This window comes from Talpa europaea (genome assembly GCF_964194135.1).
Source record: "Talpa europaea genome assembly, chromosome: 16".
NCBI lineage: Eukaryota > Metazoa > Chordata > Mammalia > Eulipotyphla > Talpidae > Talpa > Talpa europaea.
This window is the reverse complement of record NC_140084.1, coordinates 28,421,403-28,441,781: the sequence shown is the minus strand read 5'-3', so window position 1 is coordinate 28,441,781 and position 20,379 is coordinate 28,421,403. Positions and strand designations below refer to the sequence as shown.

General features: G+C 50.0%; 2 protein-coding genes across 2 annotated transcripts; both read left to right on the top strand.

Annotated features, from left to right (window-relative positions):
* Window positions 1–3,584: 3,584 nt before the first annotated feature.
* Window positions 3,585–5,389, top strand: MT4 (metallothionein 4; the record flags this gene model as incomplete). Its single annotated transcript, XM_084257523.1, has 3 exons — window positions 3,585–3,615; window positions 4,701–4,766; window positions 5,298–5,389. 3 exons carry the CDS (start codon window positions 3,585–3,587, stop codon window positions 5,387–5,389), a joined length of 189 nt encoding a protein of 62 aa, XP_084113649.1.
* An 8,766-nt stretch (window positions 5,390–14,155) lies between these two features.
* MT3 (metallothionein 3) lies at window positions 14,156–15,939 on the top strand. Its single transcript, XM_084257522.1, has 3 exons — window positions 14,156–14,434; window positions 14,681–14,746; window positions 15,614–15,939. The coding sequence occupies exons 1-3, from the start codon at window positions 14,404–14,406 to the stop codon at window positions 15,721–15,723; spliced, it is 207 nt and encodes a 68-aa protein (XP_084113648.1). The 5' UTR covers window positions 14,156–14,403; the 3' UTR covers window positions 15,724–15,939.
* Window positions 15,940–20,379: the final 4,440 nt, after the last annotated feature.

Genomic DNA, 20,379 nt, shown 5'->3' with positions numbered 1-20,379 from the left:
GAGATATCTTCTGGCCAGGGGACTGAATTTTGGTTGATTGCTCTGTTAGGGCATTAAGCAATATTGCGGTGCCAATCATCTAAGCAAGGAGCCATTCCTGGCATCAGTATTAAGGAAATGGAGAGATGGCTTAGATAAGGGTGAAGGAAAATCCCTCCCTCTCGATAGTCTCACTTGGTTGGGCCAGATCCGAGAAGGGTGGGGGATGCTGGCCCTGTCAAGGGGTTGGGACTGCAGGCCCAGTCAGATACATCCAACCTGGGAGGGCAGCCCCACCCAGTCGTGGGTTTCCTGAGCCGGGATGTCCTCCTGACCTTCTGAACCATCAGTTCTGACTTACTCACCCATGGCTCCCAGTGCCCAGCACAGTGGCTGACCTCAGAAGGCATTGCATGAATGAAGGTGCCTGGACCCCTGACTAGGCCAGGAACTCTTTTTGGGAAGGAACCAGTTGGATGATTCCAATGCTGCCCCTCACCCGCCCTCCACAGCCCCCTGCTGCTGACCATGGGGCAGCATCCTTTTCTCCTCCTTGAAGTTCTTACTTCCAGCCCATGGTTCCATGGGTCAGCAGAGACCCCAGTGATCCTTATGGATGACTAATGGAAACCCCACTGAATGGTGACAGTATTTTTTTAGCAGAGATCCTCAGTTTACTTACAAATAGAAGACCCGTGCCTTGGCTCGCTCACTTGTCACTTACTCATTCATTTGCTCACTTCTGTGCCCACTCACTTTCATTCAGTCTTTTTTTTTTTTTTCTGAAAGTAACTTAAAAAATTTTTTTGTTATTATTGTTTTTAAGATTTATTTTATTTATATAAGAACCAGGGTATAGTCCAGATGTGCGGGAGGGTGAGAGGATTCACCAGAGACAGAGCAGGGAACAGAACAGGCAGAATGACCAAAATACACTGCTGAGGGGAGCAGTGGGTGAGACAGGAGAGGTCTTCTGCGCCATGTGGGTTGCTCCATGGCTGGGGGGATGGAACTGGCACTGCTGAGGCAACGGACAGCTTCACAGCACTGTGCTCAACCGCTTGTGCCCAACCTCCTGTGCCACCAGGGAGGCCCTCTCATTCAGTCTTAAGCCAATCTGTCATCTGATCATTCACTCATTCTTCTACTAAACACTGGGCAGAGCATCGCATGGGTATGGAGATACTTCAGGCACAGCCTTGCCCCTGAGAATGCCCAATTGGGGTGAGGGTGAAAGAGCCATGAACACAGGTAATCACACAGCAGAGGAGTGCGTCATGAGAAAACTACAAGACATCATGGAGGAGCCACACAGAGAAAGATTTCTTCCAGCTGAGAGAGGCAGTTCCATAGAGGAAGGATCCTGGGCCACAGCTATATCACTTCTGCATGGAGAGTGGTGAGGACGGCAGCCTGTGGGGAAGCTGGAAGCTGCAGCAACTGGAGGGCATTACATAAGACCGAAAGGTAGTCAAAAGTGTCAGAGACTGGGGCCTCCGTGGTAGCGCAAGGGGTCAAATCGCAGCACTCTGAAACTATCTGCAGCCACTGCAGCATGAGATTGATCCCCAGCCAGGGAGCTGATCCACATGGTGCAGCAGACCTCTCCTATCTTGCCCGCTGCTCCCCTCAGCAGTGCATTTCAGTAGATCCACCTGTTCTGCTCCCCACTTTGTCTCTGGTGAAGCTTATCACCCTCCCATACCTCTGGCCTAGACCCCAGCTATTTATGCATGAATAAATAACTCTTTAAAAAAAAAAAGTGTCAGAGAATGAAGCTACGATGGAGGTTGCAGAAGGTGGTAAAATCCCCCCTAAACACCCTATTGCTTCCACAGTCAAGAAAAGGAGTTTGAGTTCAGCAAAAGGGGAGAATTTGTTTTTTTAATGAAGGTGATGGGAAGGGTGAGCTCCTGATAGGAGCAAAGGCCTGGAGGTGGAAAGTTCAAGGCAAGCCAGGGGGCTTATACTCAGGTTTGGGTGGAGCAGGTAGAGGGCGTGGTGCTCTTTGAGCCTGGAGAGCAAGGCTAAGCTGTGCGGGCTTCATGATGGGAGCCATAGAAGGTGTTGACCTAGAGAGTAATGGGGTCAATGCTGTTCTTAGGGATCTAGCTCCAGGGCAGTATGGAGAATGAAGAGGAGGATGTGAGACCACAGGAGGAGAGTTCCAAGCTCCCCCAGAAGTTTCGAGGCACAAAGCAAGAGCACCAATGGAAATCACATGCCCCCTGGCTAAGATACTTAGTTATGAATCAAATGAGCAAATGAAATATGTTCTGTGCTCTTACCTTGACAAAGAGACTTCCCTAAAATCCTGGAGGGTGAGCTTCAAATGTACAATTCCCAGATTCTCCTGCTGATGTTCTGTGGCCCTTACCCCCAATCTATGCCGTATTTCCCTTCTCCTCGCCCCCCAACTCCTTCCCTCTGTTCACATCCCCACAAAGAGCCACCCCTAGTCACCCTTCAGATCTAGAGGGGCTCACACCGAGTACGCACCCGCCCCTGGAGCCTGGGGAGTCAGATGAGCAAACCTTTGACAGCAAGTGGACTCAAGATGACAGAAAATTCCAGAATCCTGAGTGCTCTATATATGGTCTAGGAGAGGATGTGTTGTAGAGCAACCCCGATACAAAACGGGGTGCCTGACTGTGGGTCCTCACCCGCGCGCTTAAAAGGACTTATCAATGCTCTACTGCAGGCACACGCGAAAGGTTAATAAAAGGTTTATTTACAAAGGGAAGGGGAAATGAGGAAATGTACAGCTCTGGGAGAAAAGTGGGAGACAAAGTTTTAAATGAGTCCTACCCGATCCGCCGATTAGGAATCCCAAAATGGCGCTCTGAGAGCTGGCCGCCAGCCAGGAGCAGTGAAGCCAGGAGGCCCACGTGTTTGGTTTTTTTATATTCAACCTGGCTGCCCAACTCCACCCTCAGGTCCCAGCCACCCTCCCTTGGTGGTGATGGGATTTGTCTTTCCCAGAGTCTTGATGGCTTTAGTCTGGAGTGGGGGTGGAGTCCACAAAGCCTGTATGGGATTAACTCAGGACATCACTTCCCCCTAACAGATGCAGGATACATTGCACTGACTTTTGGCTTTCTTGCCCAGAAGAGGATCTGAATGGGGCCTTCTAAAGCCCAGGGCTCATGAGAGAGACCCCCTTCCTGCCTTGTAAATCAGTGAACCAGGGAAGAGAGAATGAAGTGGAAGCAGCCCCTGTGATGAAGGGAACAGAAATGGCAGATAGGATGCCCGGGACTTGGAGACCCAATGGCTGGGTGTCGGCTGAACACTGCAAGTGCCACTAGCGCCTAAACTTGGCTCCTGACACTTGGCAGGAGGGCAGGAGGCAGGTGTAGCCAATTGCACCTCTGTGAAGAGCTTAACTTAGTGCCCAGCCTCCTCTGCCCTCCTCTTGCCTATTCTCCCCATCCCCCAGCCTGCAGTGTCTGGCTGGGCCGTGTGCAGGGCGTCTGGCCCCAGGGAGGGGCGGGGTGAACCCAAGTCTACACCTACAGAGCTATAAATAAGGAGCCTCTGGTGGCTGCTCACTCAGCTCCCCTTCCCCAGCCTTGATAGCTCCCAGATAGCTCAGAGCCTGGACCATGGACCCTGGGGACTGTACCTGCATGTCTGGTGAGTAAGGAGGCCTGTCCTGGGACTCTGTGACATCTTGCACAGGGAGCCTGCTGACTCTGGTTAATGCTTCCCTTCCTCCAGTTAAGAGTCACCAGTGGGGTTTGTCTCTCTCTGGTGGTCTCTTGGGTGGCTCCCATTCTCTTTTGGCCACCGGCCTGATTTGCTGGAGTTGATGGCCTGGCTCAAGATGGACCCAAATGGGGACCTAGCGGCAGGCCCTTAGGGGCAGCCACCAGGGTTGGGGGGTGCTCTGGCCAGGAGCCTGGCAACCTAGTTTTGCTCCATGGCTGCCATTTGCTTGTGACATCTATTATTTCTGGACCTCAGTTTCCTCACCTGTTAACTGGGCTTACTCCTCCCCAGCTGCCCACCCCGCAGGGCTGATGTCAGGGAGTTATTTGAAATGTATGCGGATTCCCGAGTCTCTGAGATGGCCTAACTCCCTGGAAGCATGTTTGCCAGTGAGAGAGAGGTCGGAGGGGTTCAGAACCACCCTGGGTTCTATGACCTTTAGAATAGGAACAAGAAACTTCCTTGATAGGATGTGTCTGTATCAAACACTTGCCAAAGTGGCAGAAGCTTCCAGCATTTTGAAACTCAAAACAATATGTGGGGATGAATTTTTTTTTTAATGTGTAGCTGGTTTTCATGCCATGAATGTGAGGTGAGTTTGCTATGTCCTTTCGCTTGCTTCTACCCACCCGGGTTGCTACCTTGAAAGGTGGGCAGGCTATGAAAGCCTTTGACAGTCAGGGAGCTTCGGCTTGGTCCTGTACAGTGGCTTTTAACCCAGACTGTACATCAGAGTCACTGGGTTGCTTTTTAAAATGCTGATTCCCTTATAAGTCAGACTATATCAGGGGCTGGTCCTGTGAATCTGCATTTTAGCTAGTATCCCATGTGCCGGCGCAGCCACCTCAGTGTCCCTCTGTGGACTGTAACAGAACCACTGGACAGTTCTTGCCCCTTGCTCAGAGGCATCTCCCCCTGCTGTCCAGCAGCATCCTGCCAGAGCCTGCCCCTGGGACAGTCTGCAGCCCGTCCCCTGGTCCTCATGTCTGTGTCTCTGTCCTCTCTCCTAGGAGGAATCTGCATCTGTGGAGACAACTGTAAATGCACAACTTGCAACTGTAAAACATGTCGAAAAAGTGAGTGTGGTGACTGGGGCACCAGGGACCAGCAGCCCAGAAAGCTTGTTCCTTCCATCCCCAGCCCGCCAGCTAGGGTGGGATTCAGGGCGTGCTGGGTGCCTTTTACCTGTGTGTGAGAGATCTGAAATGAAAGCTGAGCTCCACGGGACTGCAGCCCACCAGGGAGTGGTTTTTCAGGTGTTTGGAGTAGGAAGAGGACTCAAGGGAGATCTTATCCGCAGGTGAAGGGCATCGAGCACAGGCTCGCAGTCATGAGTGCAGTCATGAGTGCCGGATGTTAGTCTTGAATCTGCCACTGTCCAATGACCTTGGGCAAACCCCTCCCCTCCCTGAGCCTCTGAGGGACTCTAGATGATCCCTCAGATCCCCCCACCAGCTCTAAAATCCCACAACTTCCTGTCCCAGGTTTTTTGCTGCTGTGGATTGAAATGTAGGGCATGTTCTTTTTCTACTTCCAGAAGAGGGTAGGGAAGTGATAAGACAGAATATTGATCCCAAACTGACCTGTCCATCTCTCCACCTTTCCAGGCTGCTGTCCCTGCTGCCCACCAGGCTGTGCCAAGTGTGCCCGGGGCTGCATCTGCAAAGGGGGCTCAGACAAGTGCAGCTGCTGTCCCTGAAACCCATCTGGCATGCCAAGGACGTGTCTGTACAGTGCACTAGTGGAGAAGTTGGAACAATTGTATAGTAGTTTGTGCTTTTTATATTATGAGTCCCATCGTGGTGTTGGTGACATTCACATAAAGTGCTGGGACCAATAAAGTTTTCACTTATGGTTGTCTGGTGGCTCAGAGCATTGTGTCTTAACCGAGCAGGACCACGAAGGGCTGACTCAGTCACAGCTGGCATAGGTGCCAGCACATATCCCTCCCTTGGCAGAAGGCTGTGAACCCAGGATCCTGCAACTCTGCCTGAGGACATCTCCTGCTGTAGGAACTTGCTGGCCACATGCACAGGGCAGGCCTGGAGTACTGGGGCATTAACCCCTGGGAACCAGCTCTTAATGGCACCCAGGAATCAGTGGACAAACACCCACCTCTTTACACTTCGATGGGACAAATCAGAGAATTGCTCTAAACTGTCCCCATGAAGACCCAGCAACAACTCCAGTCCCCTGTTCATAGACAGGCCCCATACTGGCTTCCTTCCTTCCCTGTCTCACTTCTCCATTCTCCTAGTGGTGCTCTCTAGGATTCCCCACATGTACAAGGTCTGCTTTGGGGAGAACCCAGTCTTAGCCTGGTTCTCCCGGCATCCAGCTGGCCCAGCATGCCTTGTGCAAACGTTACTGTGTAAGGGACTTCAGCACTGAATTCCGTGAACAGGCAGGAAGTCTGTGAGGATCTAACAAAATTCCAACATCAAGACACTGAGGGTGTTAGTTGCCCTGGCTTGGTTATTTGGATCAACCGACAGGACAGGGTGCTGGGCAGACAGGGACCAGGAGAAGCCGGTGCTGTTCCTTGAAGTTCTTGACTTTTAGACAATGTGCAGACACACTGAAGCCTTAGGATTCCCCCTGCCCCAACCCGTTGCTGACAAATGTATCAGAGCTTTCCCAACACCAGCACAATGCCAGTCAAGTTTATTGATGATAACAGCAGCGCTTATGATACCCCAGCATCATCACTGAGCAGAGGATCTACATATTTAATCTCTGCAGTGGCCCTGCCCAAGGGTTGGTTGCATGAAGGAATCCTTGAATTTTAAAAACTGAATTCTATGTAAAGAATGTGCAAAACAGGGTCTCCCTGGGGGCACAAAGGGTTAAGTCTCAGCACAATGAAACTATCGGCAGTCACTGCAACACAAAGTTCACAAAGTTCGATGCCTGGCCAGGGAGCTGACCCACATGACACAGCAGACCTCTCCTGTTTTGCCAATTGCTCCCTTCAGTAGTGTGTTTCAGTCAGTCTTCCTGTTCTGCTCCCCACTCTGTCTCTGGTGAATGCTCTCACCCACGCCCCCATCCCATGCACCTCTGGCCTACACCCCAGCTCTTGTATGCATAAATAAATAAATCTTTAAAAAAATTAAAAAGGTAGTACAAAAAGTAAAAGTTACTGTCCTACCTTGGTACTCTGGTCCCTTCTAGGCAAGACAGCTACAGGCGCCACTCACTTTGGGACATTCCAGGGTGGGCTAGTCCCTTACTGTATAGTTCTATTAACACACAGCATCTCACACAACCAGTCTTACACACACACACACACACACACACACACACACACACACACTGGCCTATGTCAACACAACCACGAGATGCAGAAGTGGATGAGAACGGAGACTTCTCCAAGGTCACGGGCAGCTCCGGGGTGTTATGTGGAGATGGACTCAGTTGGCAAAATGAGCAGGATTTACCATGTGTCTCCTGGTACTGGGCACCATCATCATCCCTGTTTAGAAATCAGTAGGGTCTCCCTGGGAAAGTTTTCACCCTCAGTCAGTCTGTGAGCTGCTCTTTAGACATAAAGAGCATACTGCAATGGAAGGCACTTGGCCTTTGGAGGCAGATGCTCCAGCTTCTCTTCCCTGCTGTCCTTCAGAGAGTAAATGGATAAATGTGGTACAGCCAGACAATGGAATATTATTTGGCACTGAAAAATGAATTATCAAGCCATGAAAAATCATGTAGGAAATTTAAATGCCTACCACTCAATGAAGGAAGCCAACCTGAAAAGACCACATATTGAATAATTCCTTCTAGATCACATTCTGGAAATGGAAAAAACAGTGGGGGAAAAAAAAAAGAACAGAGGTTTGCAGGTATTGGGACAGGGGAGGGATGAATAGGTAGAGCACAGAAATTTTAGGGCAGTGAAACTACTCTTTATAATACTCTAATGGCGAGTATATGTCATTAAACATTTGATCAAACTCATAAAATGTGCAACACCAAGAGCAAACCCTACTGTAAAATATGGTGTTTGGGTGATAATGATGAGTCAGTGGAGGTTCTTCATTTGTAACAAAAATGTTGATAAGGGGAGAGACTGGCATATATAGGGGACAGGGGATATATGGGATATCTCTATACCTTTCTTTCAATTTTATTATGAATCTAAAACTGTTCTTTAAAAAAAGTATAGGGCAGAGCAGTCTTTCTGCCCACCTGTGACTATGCAGGTGCTTCTTTTCACCAACTCTCCCCCTCTGCAGGGCAGCAGTCTTCCTGCCTGTCCCTGACTTGTACCATGCCAGGGCTTCTCTTCAGCGACCTCCCTCAGCGGAGGCAGCTCTCCTCAAGGCTGCCCACCTGCAAGCATGCAGGCCTCTCTCAGCAAACTTGTTCCTTTCGGGGCAGCTCTTTCTGCCTGCTTGTGTCTATGCAAGTGTTCTGTACTCTTCTGTTCCTTTTTTAATAAACCTGCTCTTTCAAATATTAAAAAAAAAAAAAAATCCTAGGGCTTCCTTAGTGGCTTAGGAGCTAAGTCTCAGTGCTATCACCATGCAGCCTGAGTTCAATCCCCGGCCAGGGAACTGACCCACATGGCACAGACCTCTCCTGATTAGCCCCCTTAGATGTGTAGATCCACCTGTTTCAGTAGATCCACCTGTTCTGCTCCCCACTCTGTCTCTGGTGAATCCTCTTACCTGCCTCTACCTCTGATCTACACCCCAGATTTTCTACACACACACACACACACACACACACACACACACACACACACAATCTAAATAAAAAATAGGCTATTTTAAATTTTTAAAAAGATGTATCTATTTATGCATTCAAGAACTGGGGTATAGGCCAGAGGTGTGTGTGTGGGGGGAGGGGTTGAGAGGATTCACCAGAGACAGAGTGGGGAACAGAACAGACAGACTGACTGAAATACACTGCTGAGGGGAGCAGTGGGTGAGACAGGAGAGGTCTGCTGCGCCATGTGGGTATCTCCCTGGCCAGGGATCAAACTCATGCTACAGAGGCTGCAGATTGCTTCATAGTACGGTGTTTAACCCCTTGCACAACCAGGGAGGCCCCAACTTTGAAAATATTTAATAAAACTTGATCAAATGTTTCTGAAATTAAGTCATAAAGGGAAGTGAAACTAGATAGAGAAAATTAACTTAGATGGCCTTGGTGGCCTTTTTCAGCAAGTGCTTCCGCCAATAAAACAAAACAGCTCCCTCACTGTCATAGCTTTCTCTACTTCTTGATCTGAACTGCTGCTTTCTCTGCTCCCATGTGCCCCATAAATGTGATTTGACCATTTTGGAATTCCAGAAAAATGTTAAAACTCAAAACTATGTTTGGTTCAAGTCACCTCCTCTGCTCTGATTCTCAGCTCTTTAATTCAGATTTTTCTTTTTCCCTCTTTGCCTTTCTTTAGTGTCTTTTGGTGCATTTTCAGGAAGCTGGAGAGGTAAATCCAAGCACTTGCTATACCCTCTTGATCAAAATGTCTGGGCTATTATTGTTTGTATTTTTTAAATTTTTGCACCAACCCTGTAGGACGTGGATTTTTGTCTCCATTCCACAGGTAAGGAAACTGAAACAGAAAAGTTGAAGATCTCGTCCTAAACCCAGGTAGGGCTGGCCGAGAGAGAAGATTGAGGGCAGTGAGGGAAGATGAGTTGGGAAAAAGGCTGACAGTGAAAAGTGAACAGACTGGTTAGATATGGCCCAACGGGTAAAACTTGAGTAATGTGAGGAAACACCAAGGAAACAGATATTAAATCAAGGAAAGGAAGAATTTTCTCACGGCAGAGACTCCTGGTACAGGAAAAGTGCTGTGTCAGGAGGCTGACGCATCGAAAATTGTGTTCCTGAGTTGCTGGGGGACAGTGGGGACCTCTGAGCGCCTGTGCCAGACTGTGCACCTGCTCATGTCATATTCCAATTTGGATGGAGACCAGATGTCCCGCCACCTGTGGAGCCCATGTGCCAGCACTGGGAAGAAGTTCCACATGTGGATTGCAGGGGGCGTTCCAGACCCAGAGGCAGATGTGCCAGGATTGATGTCTGAGCCCTGGGAAATCCAAGGGTTGATGGGGGTTGTTCCTGCTTCTGTCTCATTGGGGTTGGAGCCCAGGTATTCCACCATCATTCAAATTGGATCAGCTTGAGGGCCTCCCTGGTGGCACAGGGGGTTAAGATGCAACCTATGAGGCTCTCTGCAACCTCTGCAACATGAGTTTGATCCCCGGCCAGCCAAGGAGCAACCCACATGGCACAGCAGAGCTCTCCTGGCTCTCTCGCTGTTTCTCTCAGCAGTGTACTTCGGTCAATCTGCCCGTTCTGTTCCCCACTCTCTCTGATGACTCCTCTCACCCTCCACACCTCTGGCCTGTACCCCAGCTCTTGTATGAGTGAATAAATAAATCTTAAAAAAACAAAAACAAAAACAAATTGGATCAACTTGAGCCCCTGTCTTGCTTAGGGTGTGAAGAGTACTCCCCGAGGCCCCCAAGAGACGATAGTGGCCCCCTGTGTTTCTATTCTATTGAGGAACACCCGTCCCAGAAGGGACACTCTTGTCACAGCCTTAGAGGCAGGAGTGATAATCAAGATCTGGGCATAGTTTCTGGAGTCATCCTGGCCACCTAACGAAACCCAAAAGCAAGGAAGTGGCCCTTCCTCCCCTCCATCCTGACTAGGACAAAGGAAAAGAACAGAATCTCCCTGCGGCCTTTGTTTTCCTTAAGATTTACTTGTTGATTGATTGTGTAGAAGAGCTGGGGTGTAGTCCAGGGTGGGGGGTGAGAGGCTTCACCAGAGACAGAGTGGGGAGCAGAACAGGTGGGTCTACTGAAACACACTGCTGAGGGGAGCAGCGGGAGAGATAGGAGAGGCCTGCTGCGCCATGTGGGTATCTCCCTGACCAGGGATCGAACTGAGGCAGTAGCAGCAACAGCGCTGAGATTTAACCCTTAGGCCATCTCCTTGTGGCCTTTGGAGCCCACACAAAGGTGCCGATTCCTGACCAGGAAAGATGCGGGTGGAGGGGGGAGGGACAGAACCAGCAGCTAAACTGGATTTGAACGCTCCGGGGGTCAGCCTGTCTGGGGCAATATTTCCCCAACTACTGTCCTTCCAGAACCATCAGTGTAACTTTAGTCATAATCACACATCTCCTTATCTATTATTAGACTTCCATTTATTTTAAAAGGAAATTTCATATCACTATTCTAGAGGAACTGAATCATTGCTCATAAACATGAGGTAACCATGGAGACTGAAAGGAACTGAAGCAAGGCGATGGGGTTTGTGCTAGTTCTGGGGCTCGCTGAGGCTCCATCCCCGCCTTTCCCTGACTCCTTACCCTTTCTGTTAGCAAGGGAAGTTGGGCAAGCATGGGGGAGGCAGAGAAAACATGCTAGCATCAAGCTGTGTCTCAAGGTAATCAGAAAGATTATAGAGAATTGAAAAGGGAGCAACCTTGTTATTATATGAGTCTGGGTTATTTTTATAAAATCATCTCATTTGGGAGGGAGGCTGGACCAGTGGAATAAGATTTGGTGTCAAGAGACCCGATTCATGTTCTGGCTTCACTACAACCTTGATGTGTGTGTGACATTGGACGAAACCCTGGCTGTCTCTGGGTCTCCTCAACCCCTGGTCTGGAACCAAACCTGCAATCTCCTCGAGATGTGCCTATATTGGGAGAGCTGGAATTAGAATCTATGGGATGTCTACACCAATGTCTCATCTGAAGTTAAGACTTCAGATGCCCCATGAACTGCTGGCTGTACATCCATTCCGCAAATAAATCTTATCCCTCACAGGAATGACTGTATTTGCATAAGCATATTTGCAAACACCTTTGGTAGACTATTTACCCAGGCTCCTAAACTCCTGGTCAGTTGTTCAGTCCCAGAATAGTAAAATGGAAAGCCCTTTGAGGGAAGGTAACAGTTCTAATCCTGCACTGGACTAATTACAAACAGGGCTGGTCTTGGCTGGGCTCCTTGCTTTTTTCTGAGATCAGCTAGGCATTTTCTATTCATTAGTTGGTATGGCCCCAAGAAATATATACTAGTCTATCTATCTATCTATCTATCTATCTATCTATCTATCTATCTAACTATCTATCTATCTATTGACTCAGTCTGATTCAAATGCTAACCTCTTTTGGAAACACCTTCACAGACACATCCAGAAACAGTATTCTACCAGCTGCCTGGGCATCACCTAGCCTAGTCAGTGTGTCACATAAAATTGCCCATCACAGGGTGGAGGTTGCTCTCCACCCTGTGATGGGTAAGCCTCAACCCCTAGGAAATCTGAGAGGCCTGCATGGAGACAGAGGGGCATTAGCTTAGGGTGGGTGTGTTTGCCTGTATATCTCTCTTGTCACTGAAAGTTCTAAATACTGAAGTCTTGAGGGCTGGGGGATAGCTCAAGGCCTGGGCCAGAGGAGTCTGAGACCAGAGTACCCTTTGGCAAAATGAAAGCAGACCAGAAAAGAATGAGGTGCTGGAGTTGGTGAGCTCCACCATCAGGGTCATGAGGCCAGTGCCAAGAACCAGCTGGGCTTCAGGTTAAATACCTTGAGAAGTGTCACCTCAATCTCTTTTTTTTTAAAAGATTTATTTATTTATGCATACAAGAGCTGGGGTGCAGGCTAGAGGTATGGGAGGTGGGGTGAGAGGATTCACCAGAGACAGAGTGGGGAGCAGAACAGGCAGATCTACTGAAATACACTGCTGAGGGGAGCAGTGGGGAGACAGGAGAGGTCTGCTGCACCATGTGGGTAGCTCCCTGGCCGGGGATTGAACTCGTGCTGCAGTGGTTGCTGACAGCTTGATAGTGCTGCAACTTAACCCCTTGAGCCACCAGGGAGGCCCCTCCATCTCTTCTTTCTTCTCCTTTCCCCCCCTCCCTTTTTCAGCTTCTCTGAAACTTAGACCCATGGCCCAATACATGCTGAACATGCGAAAGCCTGGAGAAGCCAGTTAACCCCTCAGTTGAAGCCATTTGGAGGCCTTGAAAAAGCTAATATTTGGGGGTGGGGGGTGTCCAACCAACGCTTGAAAGTGCTGGTCCAGATCAGATTTAGAACAGAGGTTCAGCTCCACAAGGGGGAGCATTTGTAGGAGAGATCAGGCATTCCTGAGACTCAGCCTTCCCCACTCAGCAAAGCAACTTGTGGAGACCCACCACAGGCAGACTCCCAAGGACACAGCCTGGGGCCACCTCCAAAGAAGGAGGATGGGGCCCAAAGGATCTCTTTTTAAAAGAGGCAGAAGATGGGAGCTAGAAGTGATAGAAGCCTCTGGGAGAGCTTGTGGGGGGAGCTTCCATTCTCAGGGAGATAATGGTTGTTCCAATCCAATGCTGGATTCTAACCTCTCTGATTTCCACGTTTCAACCATTTTGCTGCAGGGAACCTGGGATATATTCTTTTTCCTTTTATTTTACTCTGTCTCTAAATGATGCTTGTTCCTGTGAAACACAATACAATTATGTGAAAAGTGCTCACACTCCAAGCAGGAGAAGTAAGTGTGGCCTTCCCATGGGGTGACCATGGAAGTGACTCCCTGTCTTAAATATACCCTTTGCATTCCTTCCTCCTACTTCTATAACCCTTGCCCAGTTATCCAAGGTTTTCCTTTGCGCTTCTGTTTCCTGGGGAACAAGTGTCCTCACATCCCGAGGGAGGACAATGAGGCTTATAGGAAGGGCAGCCACACCACTGGATCCTGCCTTTGTGGTCACATGGCCTCCTCCTCTTCTGTCTGTTCTCTGTGTCTCTTATAAGGACACTTGTCATTGGATTTAGGGCCCATCTCCATAATCCAGGATGCTCTCATCTCAAGATCCTTAGTTTAATTACATCTGCAAAGACCGTTTTTCCAAATTAGGTAACAGGTGCACGTTCCGGATGGACAGGGATAGCTCTTGGAGGGTCACTTTCCAGCTGCCCACAAGCAGGAGGTTCTTACTGAGAACTCAGAAGGTCCAGAGAAAGGAGAGCTGCTCCTCAGAAATGGGGATGCTTCCATCTAACAACCCCTGCCCGCATAATCCTCTCTAGTCACCCAGCCCCTCCCAAAGCCTTTTTGCAAGACATTCCATTGGTGTTGTGATTCTCTCCTCACTTGACAGATGAGGGAATGAAGTCCTAGGGCAGCGGGGTGGTTCAGCACGCACTTTGGACGAATCTGGCGCACAGAGAGTGCTGTAATCAGGGTGAGAGGGAGGGGTGTGCGATCAGAGCCGGGCAAGGGCCGGGCCACACGCAAAGCCCCTTTCTGTCCCGTGCTTTCTGCTTTCCGAGGCGGGAAGCGGGCTCTTCCTTCCCCACGCGGCGGCAGCTTGGACGCGTCCCCTGGCAAAAACCAGACGCGGCGCGCTCCAGGCCCGGGGCGGGGAGCAGTAGCCCTCGCAGTGCGCGTGGCTGCGCGCACCCGGGAGGAAGCTGGGGCGCGCGCCCGGCTGTGCACACAGCGGCAGGGTGGGTTGGGGGAGCAACCCCAGCAGAACCCTCGCGGGGGGATGGAAGGGACAGTTGCCGCAATGCGCGCCTCCGCCTGGGCCAGTGCGCGTAGCTGGAGCGAGGGGGCGCGGTGCGCGGAGCTGCCAGCGCTTGCGCGTCCCCGCCTGGGGCTATAAAAGCCCGGCCACCTGCTGCCACTACAAAGTCCAGTTGCCTGAGAAGCCAGTTCGCCGCCTTCAGCCGCAGAGCCTCTCGACATGGACCCCGAGACCTGTCCCTGCCCTACTGGTGAGCCCCCGCCTGCATTCTGCCGCACGTCGCGTCCCTTCACTTGCAAAGAATTCCATATGCCCTACGCCTTTGCTCAAGGACATTTGGGGGGAAAGAACCCATATTTTCCATCTTTTAACCTTGTGATGGGCGGGCATGGCTATATCCCAGAGGACATTGAAATTTTGCACCCCACCTCCTCCTTTTACCCCCACCCTTCAAGTTGGACCACATTAACCCTTCCTGTGGTGTCTCCCACCCTAGGTGGCTCCTGTACCTGTGCTGGCTCCTGCAAGTGTGAGGGATGCAAATGTACCTCCTGCAAGAAGAGTGAGTGTAGGATCCCTCTCTGCCTCTGCCTATTCCCCTCCGCTCCCCTGAGTCAGCATCTGCCTACACAATAAGGAGAGGCCCCAGGGCCACCTATTACATTGCTTCTAATTCTTACTGGGACCGAAGCACCTTGGGAGGCCTTAAGATACAGTTACCAGGGCCCCACCCCCAGTGATTGATACAGTAAGGCTCTGGCAAAATGTTTTTGTAAATTCCCAGAAGATTCTTAGGGCCAGATCAGATTCAGAACGGTTTACCCGGTTCCAGACCCTTCGCTCAAAACCTCGGGTTCTTGGGGACACCATTAGGGAGTGTGGGGGGTCAGATCTGGAGTTAAGGTCCTTTGACTCCTATCAGGCCCTTGTGGGTCACTTTATTTGACTTCCCCTGAAGCAACATGCATGGGGAATAGGAGGTGGGAGGGAGGCTCCCTATTCCTTGTTTGTAAGACTAGGCATGAATCTGCCCCCCCCCCCACACACACCCCCTCTGTGGGTCTCTTGCAGCCCCTACTCATCTCTGCTTCTTTCAAGTCCATTTACCCTGTGTTGCTTTCTCCATAAGGCCTACCTAGCACTCCCAAAGCCTGAGTCTCACCCCAGGATCTCCAGGGACACTGGGAGCTATGGGTTAGCCCCTATGGGTTTCTGGGTGTTCCTCTCCCTTGGCAGCCCAGGATGCAGCAGACACAGCATAGATGCTGAGTCAAGCCAGGTGTGAGACCGGGAAGGGAGCAGTGACTGGCCCTGGCAGAACCAAGATGCCTTGGCAGCCCCCTGGCAACCCCTCCTTTCTGCCCTTCTTTTTTACTGGGAACACATGTGGGGAGAGGCCATCATATCAGTGCCCCCATTTTATCTGCAGGCTGCTGTTCCTGCTGCCCAGCAGAGTGTGAGAAATGTGCCAAGGACTGTGTGTGCAAAGGTGGAGAGGGCACCCAGGCAGAGGCGGAGAAGTGCAGCTGCTGCCAGTGAAGAAGTGCCCCCCACAACACGGGTAAACAGTGCCGCCCCCTCCCCACGCTGTGACCTCTCCCAACGGGAGGCAGGGCTGTGTCCCCTTCCCTTGCTGGCTGCTGGCAAGTGACAATAAATTTTGTGAATGGCAAAGCCAAGGACTGGTCTCTTTCTTAAAGGGAATGGCTATGGGGGAAAATGGGAGGCAGCTCCTATGAGAGAAATGCTAGTTGAAAAGTGAAATCTTGAGGCTAGGCCACTGGGCCATTTGGGGCTGGGATGGAGCTCTGGGGGTGAGTACCTCTTCTCCCACCTTCAGATTGTCCCGCAGAATCAAGGAGGTGAGATCCAAACAGGACGGTCTCTTTCTCCCACCTCCCAACCTCACTTTCTTATCTATACAGTGTGGTCAGCGGAAGTTAAAACTAGACCCCGGCCCCAAAGGTCTGTGATATCTGGGTTTTTCTAGTTATTCCTACAGAGTAGCCTTTCTCCAGCGTTTTCAGAGGAGGCCCAGGGGCCTGTCTTGGAATGCAGTCAGCTACGTTTCCAAGGTCACCATCCAGAATAGCCTGTCTCCCCAAAACAGATTGCTCAGCTCCTTTTCAAATCTTCTCACTTGGCAGTTTGTCTCCAGCTCGTTTCTTCAGGGGGAAGTAGGGTAATAAGAGCTTTTATCCTCAAGGTTGCGGTCCAGTCCTTGGTGAAAGGGAATACCCAAATCCACCTAGTTTGGCTGAGAAGGGAGAAATAGAATTCTGGGAGGCAAAAGTTTCCAGTAAGAGGAGGAAGTGATGTAAACATCTCCACTTTCCTCCAAGTTAGTTATTTCAGGACAATCCATTCAAAAGCCCACCAAGATTTTTTCTTTTTTCTTTTTTTTAAGATTTATTTATTTATTTATACATGCACTGGGTACAGTCAGAAGCGCGGGAGGGTGAGAGAATTCACCAGAGCCAGAGCGGGGAGCAGAGCAGGCAGAAGGACAGAAGTACACTGCTGAGGGGAGCAGCGGGTGGCAGGAGAGGTCTGCGCGCCATGTGGGACCCTCCTCCGGTGGCCGGGGAGCAGCCGGGGATCAAACCGGCACTGCAGAAGCTGCAGGCAGCCTCGCAACCTAGCGCTGAACCGCTGCGCCCCTAATAGACTGACTGTGTTTATAAGAAAGGTCAAGTCAGTTTTGAAAAGGAACTAGAAGCCAGGCTTGTTCTACCCTGCTAGTGCGACTTGTCTAGAGCTCTAGGAAGTGGAGCTTTAGACTGAGGAATAGGTCAGTTGGACAAAGGGGGAGTCTGAAAACAGGTTCTCTCCCTCCATAAAAGGGGGTTATAATAGCCCCTCAATACTGGGCCACTGGAAATATAACAGGGTGGTCCCCAGGAAAAGGGGAAGTTCCAGGTTCCCTGCCCCACCCAAAGGAGAGTGGAGCTAAAGAGAAGAGAAGAAGCTGGAGAGGAGACTGAAGAAGGAAAGAAGCAGGATGGAGAGCAATGAGGAGAACTGGAGGAAGCACAGGGAGCACAGAGACATGTGAAGAAACTGTACTTGCTTCTTGGTCCTGAAGTGGTTGACACATGTGGGTGAGAGACTGAGGGGAGGTGACAATGGCAGCTTTTATCTTGATTTTGATTTTGCTCTTTTCCTTCCAGACTTGTGTGGTTGTTTCTGATCTTTTCTGTGGCTCCTTACCGAAAGGTGCTTTGAACTTGTGGCAGGTTTTCAGGCCTTGCTCTGGGCCAATCCTGCTTGGGTGAGCTTTTACCCACGAGGGGATGGGTAACCTTTAGTGCTTGATTTAGAAACTATATTCTTTGCCTTTCCTGTATTATTTACTAATTGTATTAAAGTTCCTTTCCATTAAAGGTCTTACATGTTTTGTGTTGATGTGGTGGATGGCAGAACCTATTTAGAGCAGACAGGTTTGGGGGGCCTGGGGTTCCCCTCTCCCTGCCCTGTAACGGAAGGACTAGGTGAGTTCACAGACAGGAAGCACTGAGCGCCAGGCACTGAATAGTATAAGTACAGCTGCTCGCCCCTTTCTCCCAGGTTTTGTTTTCTGCATTTTTGTTTTGCACAGTTTCAGATACCTGCCAGAGATGTCGGTTGGTCCCCAAATAATATGAGCAATAAGATATTTTGAGAAGATGAGAGAGATCACCTTAATGTAACTTTTATTATAGTATATTGTGAGCATTGGTCCATCTTATTATCTATCATTGTTAATATCATACTAGCTTAATTTCCAAATTAAACTTTGTCTTAGGTATGAACATATAGGGAGTAATACAGCGTATATAGGGTGGGTACGGTCCACAGTTTCAGGCATCTGCTGGGGTTCTTGGAATGCATCCCCATGGATGGGGGGTGGGAAGCCTGTATTAGCTTCAATTCTAGTAAATACAATAAGTGCTACAGGGCCTCCCTGGTGCCTAGGGGTTAAGTCTCAGCGCTATCACCGCTATGGTCTGAGTTCAATCCCTGGCCAGGGAGCTAACAAACATGGCGCAGGGGACCTCTCCAGTCTTGCCTGCTGCTCCTCGTAGCAGTGTTTTTCAGGAGATCCGCCTATTCTGTTCCCCACTCTGTCACTGGTGAATCCTCTCACCTTCCCCCACATACCTCTTGCCTATACCCCAATTCTTCTACATATGCACCAAAAAATGCTACAGAGAAGGGGTGTGTTTGATGATAACAGAGAAACAGCATATTTTTGGATCTATGAAGGCTTTTTTTTAAAGTCAGGTTCTTCATTTTCTTCTTTTTAAAGATTTATTTATGCATACAAGAACTGGGGTACAGACCAGAGTTGGGGTGTGAGAGGATTCACCAGAGACAGAGTGAGGAGCAAAACAGGCTGAGTGACTGAAATACACTGCTGAGAGGAGTAGTGGGTAAGACAGGAGAGGTCTGCTGCACCACATGGGTAGCTCCCTGGCCTGGCATCAAACTGGTGCTGCAGTGGCTGTGAATAGCTTCACAGGTTGTGTCTCAACCCTTTGCACCACCAGGGAGGCCCTGAGGAAGGCTTTTCTGAGGAAACAGTCTTTAAACTAAGACCCAACAGACAAAAGGGAGACAGAGGTGAAGGCAGCATTCCAGACAAAGGGAGCAGCTGTGCAAAGAGCCGAGGCCACAGAACAGCCCACTGTCTTGGTCCAGGGCAGCCAGACTTTAACGATGGCCCTCAGCCAACTTTCTTTGCTGTTCACACCCACAAGTGGTTGCCTCCGCTACAGACAGCACCTATGACTGTTAGGAGGAAAGGATGTCCTGAACAAATTTCACACAGGTTTTGTGGACTCCACCCCCACTCCAGACCAAAGCCACCAAGACGCTGGAAACTACAAATCCCATCATCACCGAAGGGAGGGTTGCTGGGACCTGAGGGTAGAGTTAAGCAGCCAGGTTTGGTATAAAATCAGATATGTGGGCCTTGGGGGTCCTCTTGGCCTCTTGGCTTTTGGCTTTACTCTTGGCTTTTCCCTGGCTCTCACCGTGCCATTGGGATTCCAGGTCAGCAGAACTGGTAGGACACATTCACCACTTTATCTCCCTCTCTTTCTCCCTGACTTATTCATTTCTTCATTTCCCCTTTTTTTGGGTAAATAAATCCTTTATTAATCTTTTTGTTTGAACCTGCAGTTGAGTCTTATTATAAGTCCCTTTAAGAGCACAGGTAAGGACCCACAGTCAAGCAACCCATTTCATATCGGGGTTGCCCTGTGCTCTTTAGCATGGCTAGCCTCTAACAAAAAGTCTGCGAAAGTGGTGAGGTGTCCCGGCAGTGACTAGGTCATGACTGTGACTGCTTCACATTGTGGTTGGCACATTCTCTGCCTCTCCCTTGCTCCCCATTCTTTGTGAGATGCTCTAGGGAGAGGCCCACATGGCAAGGGCCTGAGGAAGCCCTTGGTCCAATAGCCCAGGAGGACTCAACTGCCAACCACCACACGAGGGAGCCCGGAAGCAGATCCTGTCCCAGTTTACTCTGCAGCCCTGGCTGACCCCTGACTGACCCCTGTGAGACACCCTGAGACTGTGGGCCCAGCTAAGCAGTGCCCAGTCTGCTGCCTACAGAAACTATGAGATAACACACATGTGCATTGCCTCAGGCTGCTAAGTGTGGGGGTAATTTGTTCTAACAGGTAACTACACCATTTTCAAAATGAAAGTAGAGTCAGCAGATGAAAAAGGAATAAGTAAGATCAGGCAGATATCACCTGTGATGGGAACCACAGACTCACAGGATTTCCCGGAGGGGGTTGGGGGAAGGTTGTAGCCTATTTTTCTCCTCCCATCTAATGGAATCCAAACTGTATCACCTGGGTGTCAGGGAATGACTTCCCCAGGTGGTCCCTTCCAGACTTGACAAGGTCTAGCTACGAGAAAGCCTTTTCTTGCTTGGAGCAGAATCTTTATCCCTGCAGCCCCCACCCTTAACCTCCTTCTGCCCTTGGCTGACAGAACACAAGTCTAATCCTTTCTTTTCAGCATGGCATAAACCTGGAGGTGCAGAGTTCAAAAATCCTGGATTCAAATCCCAGCGCTGCCACTTACCGTGGGGTGAACCTGACCAGCCACCTAGCGCATCATGCCTCATCTGTGACATGGAGGTAAAACAGCATCTGCCTGTAGGGCTGTGCTGAGGCCTGGGTGAAATGAACACAGAATGAA

Bases quoted from the DNA above. Each gene is read 5' to 3' on its own strand.
- MT3 (XM_084257522.1), top strand. From the start codon at position 14,404: ATGGACCCCGAGACCTGTCCCTGCCCTACTG. The intron at 14,435-14,680 runs GTGAGCCCCCGC...CTCCCACCCTAG, and splicing joins GACCTGTCCCTGCCCTACTG to GTGGCTCCTGTACCTGTGCT. The intron at 14,747-15,613 runs GTGAGTGTAGGA...TTTTATCTGCAG, and splicing joins ATGTACCTCCTGCAAGAAGA to GCTGCTGTTCCTGCTGCCCA.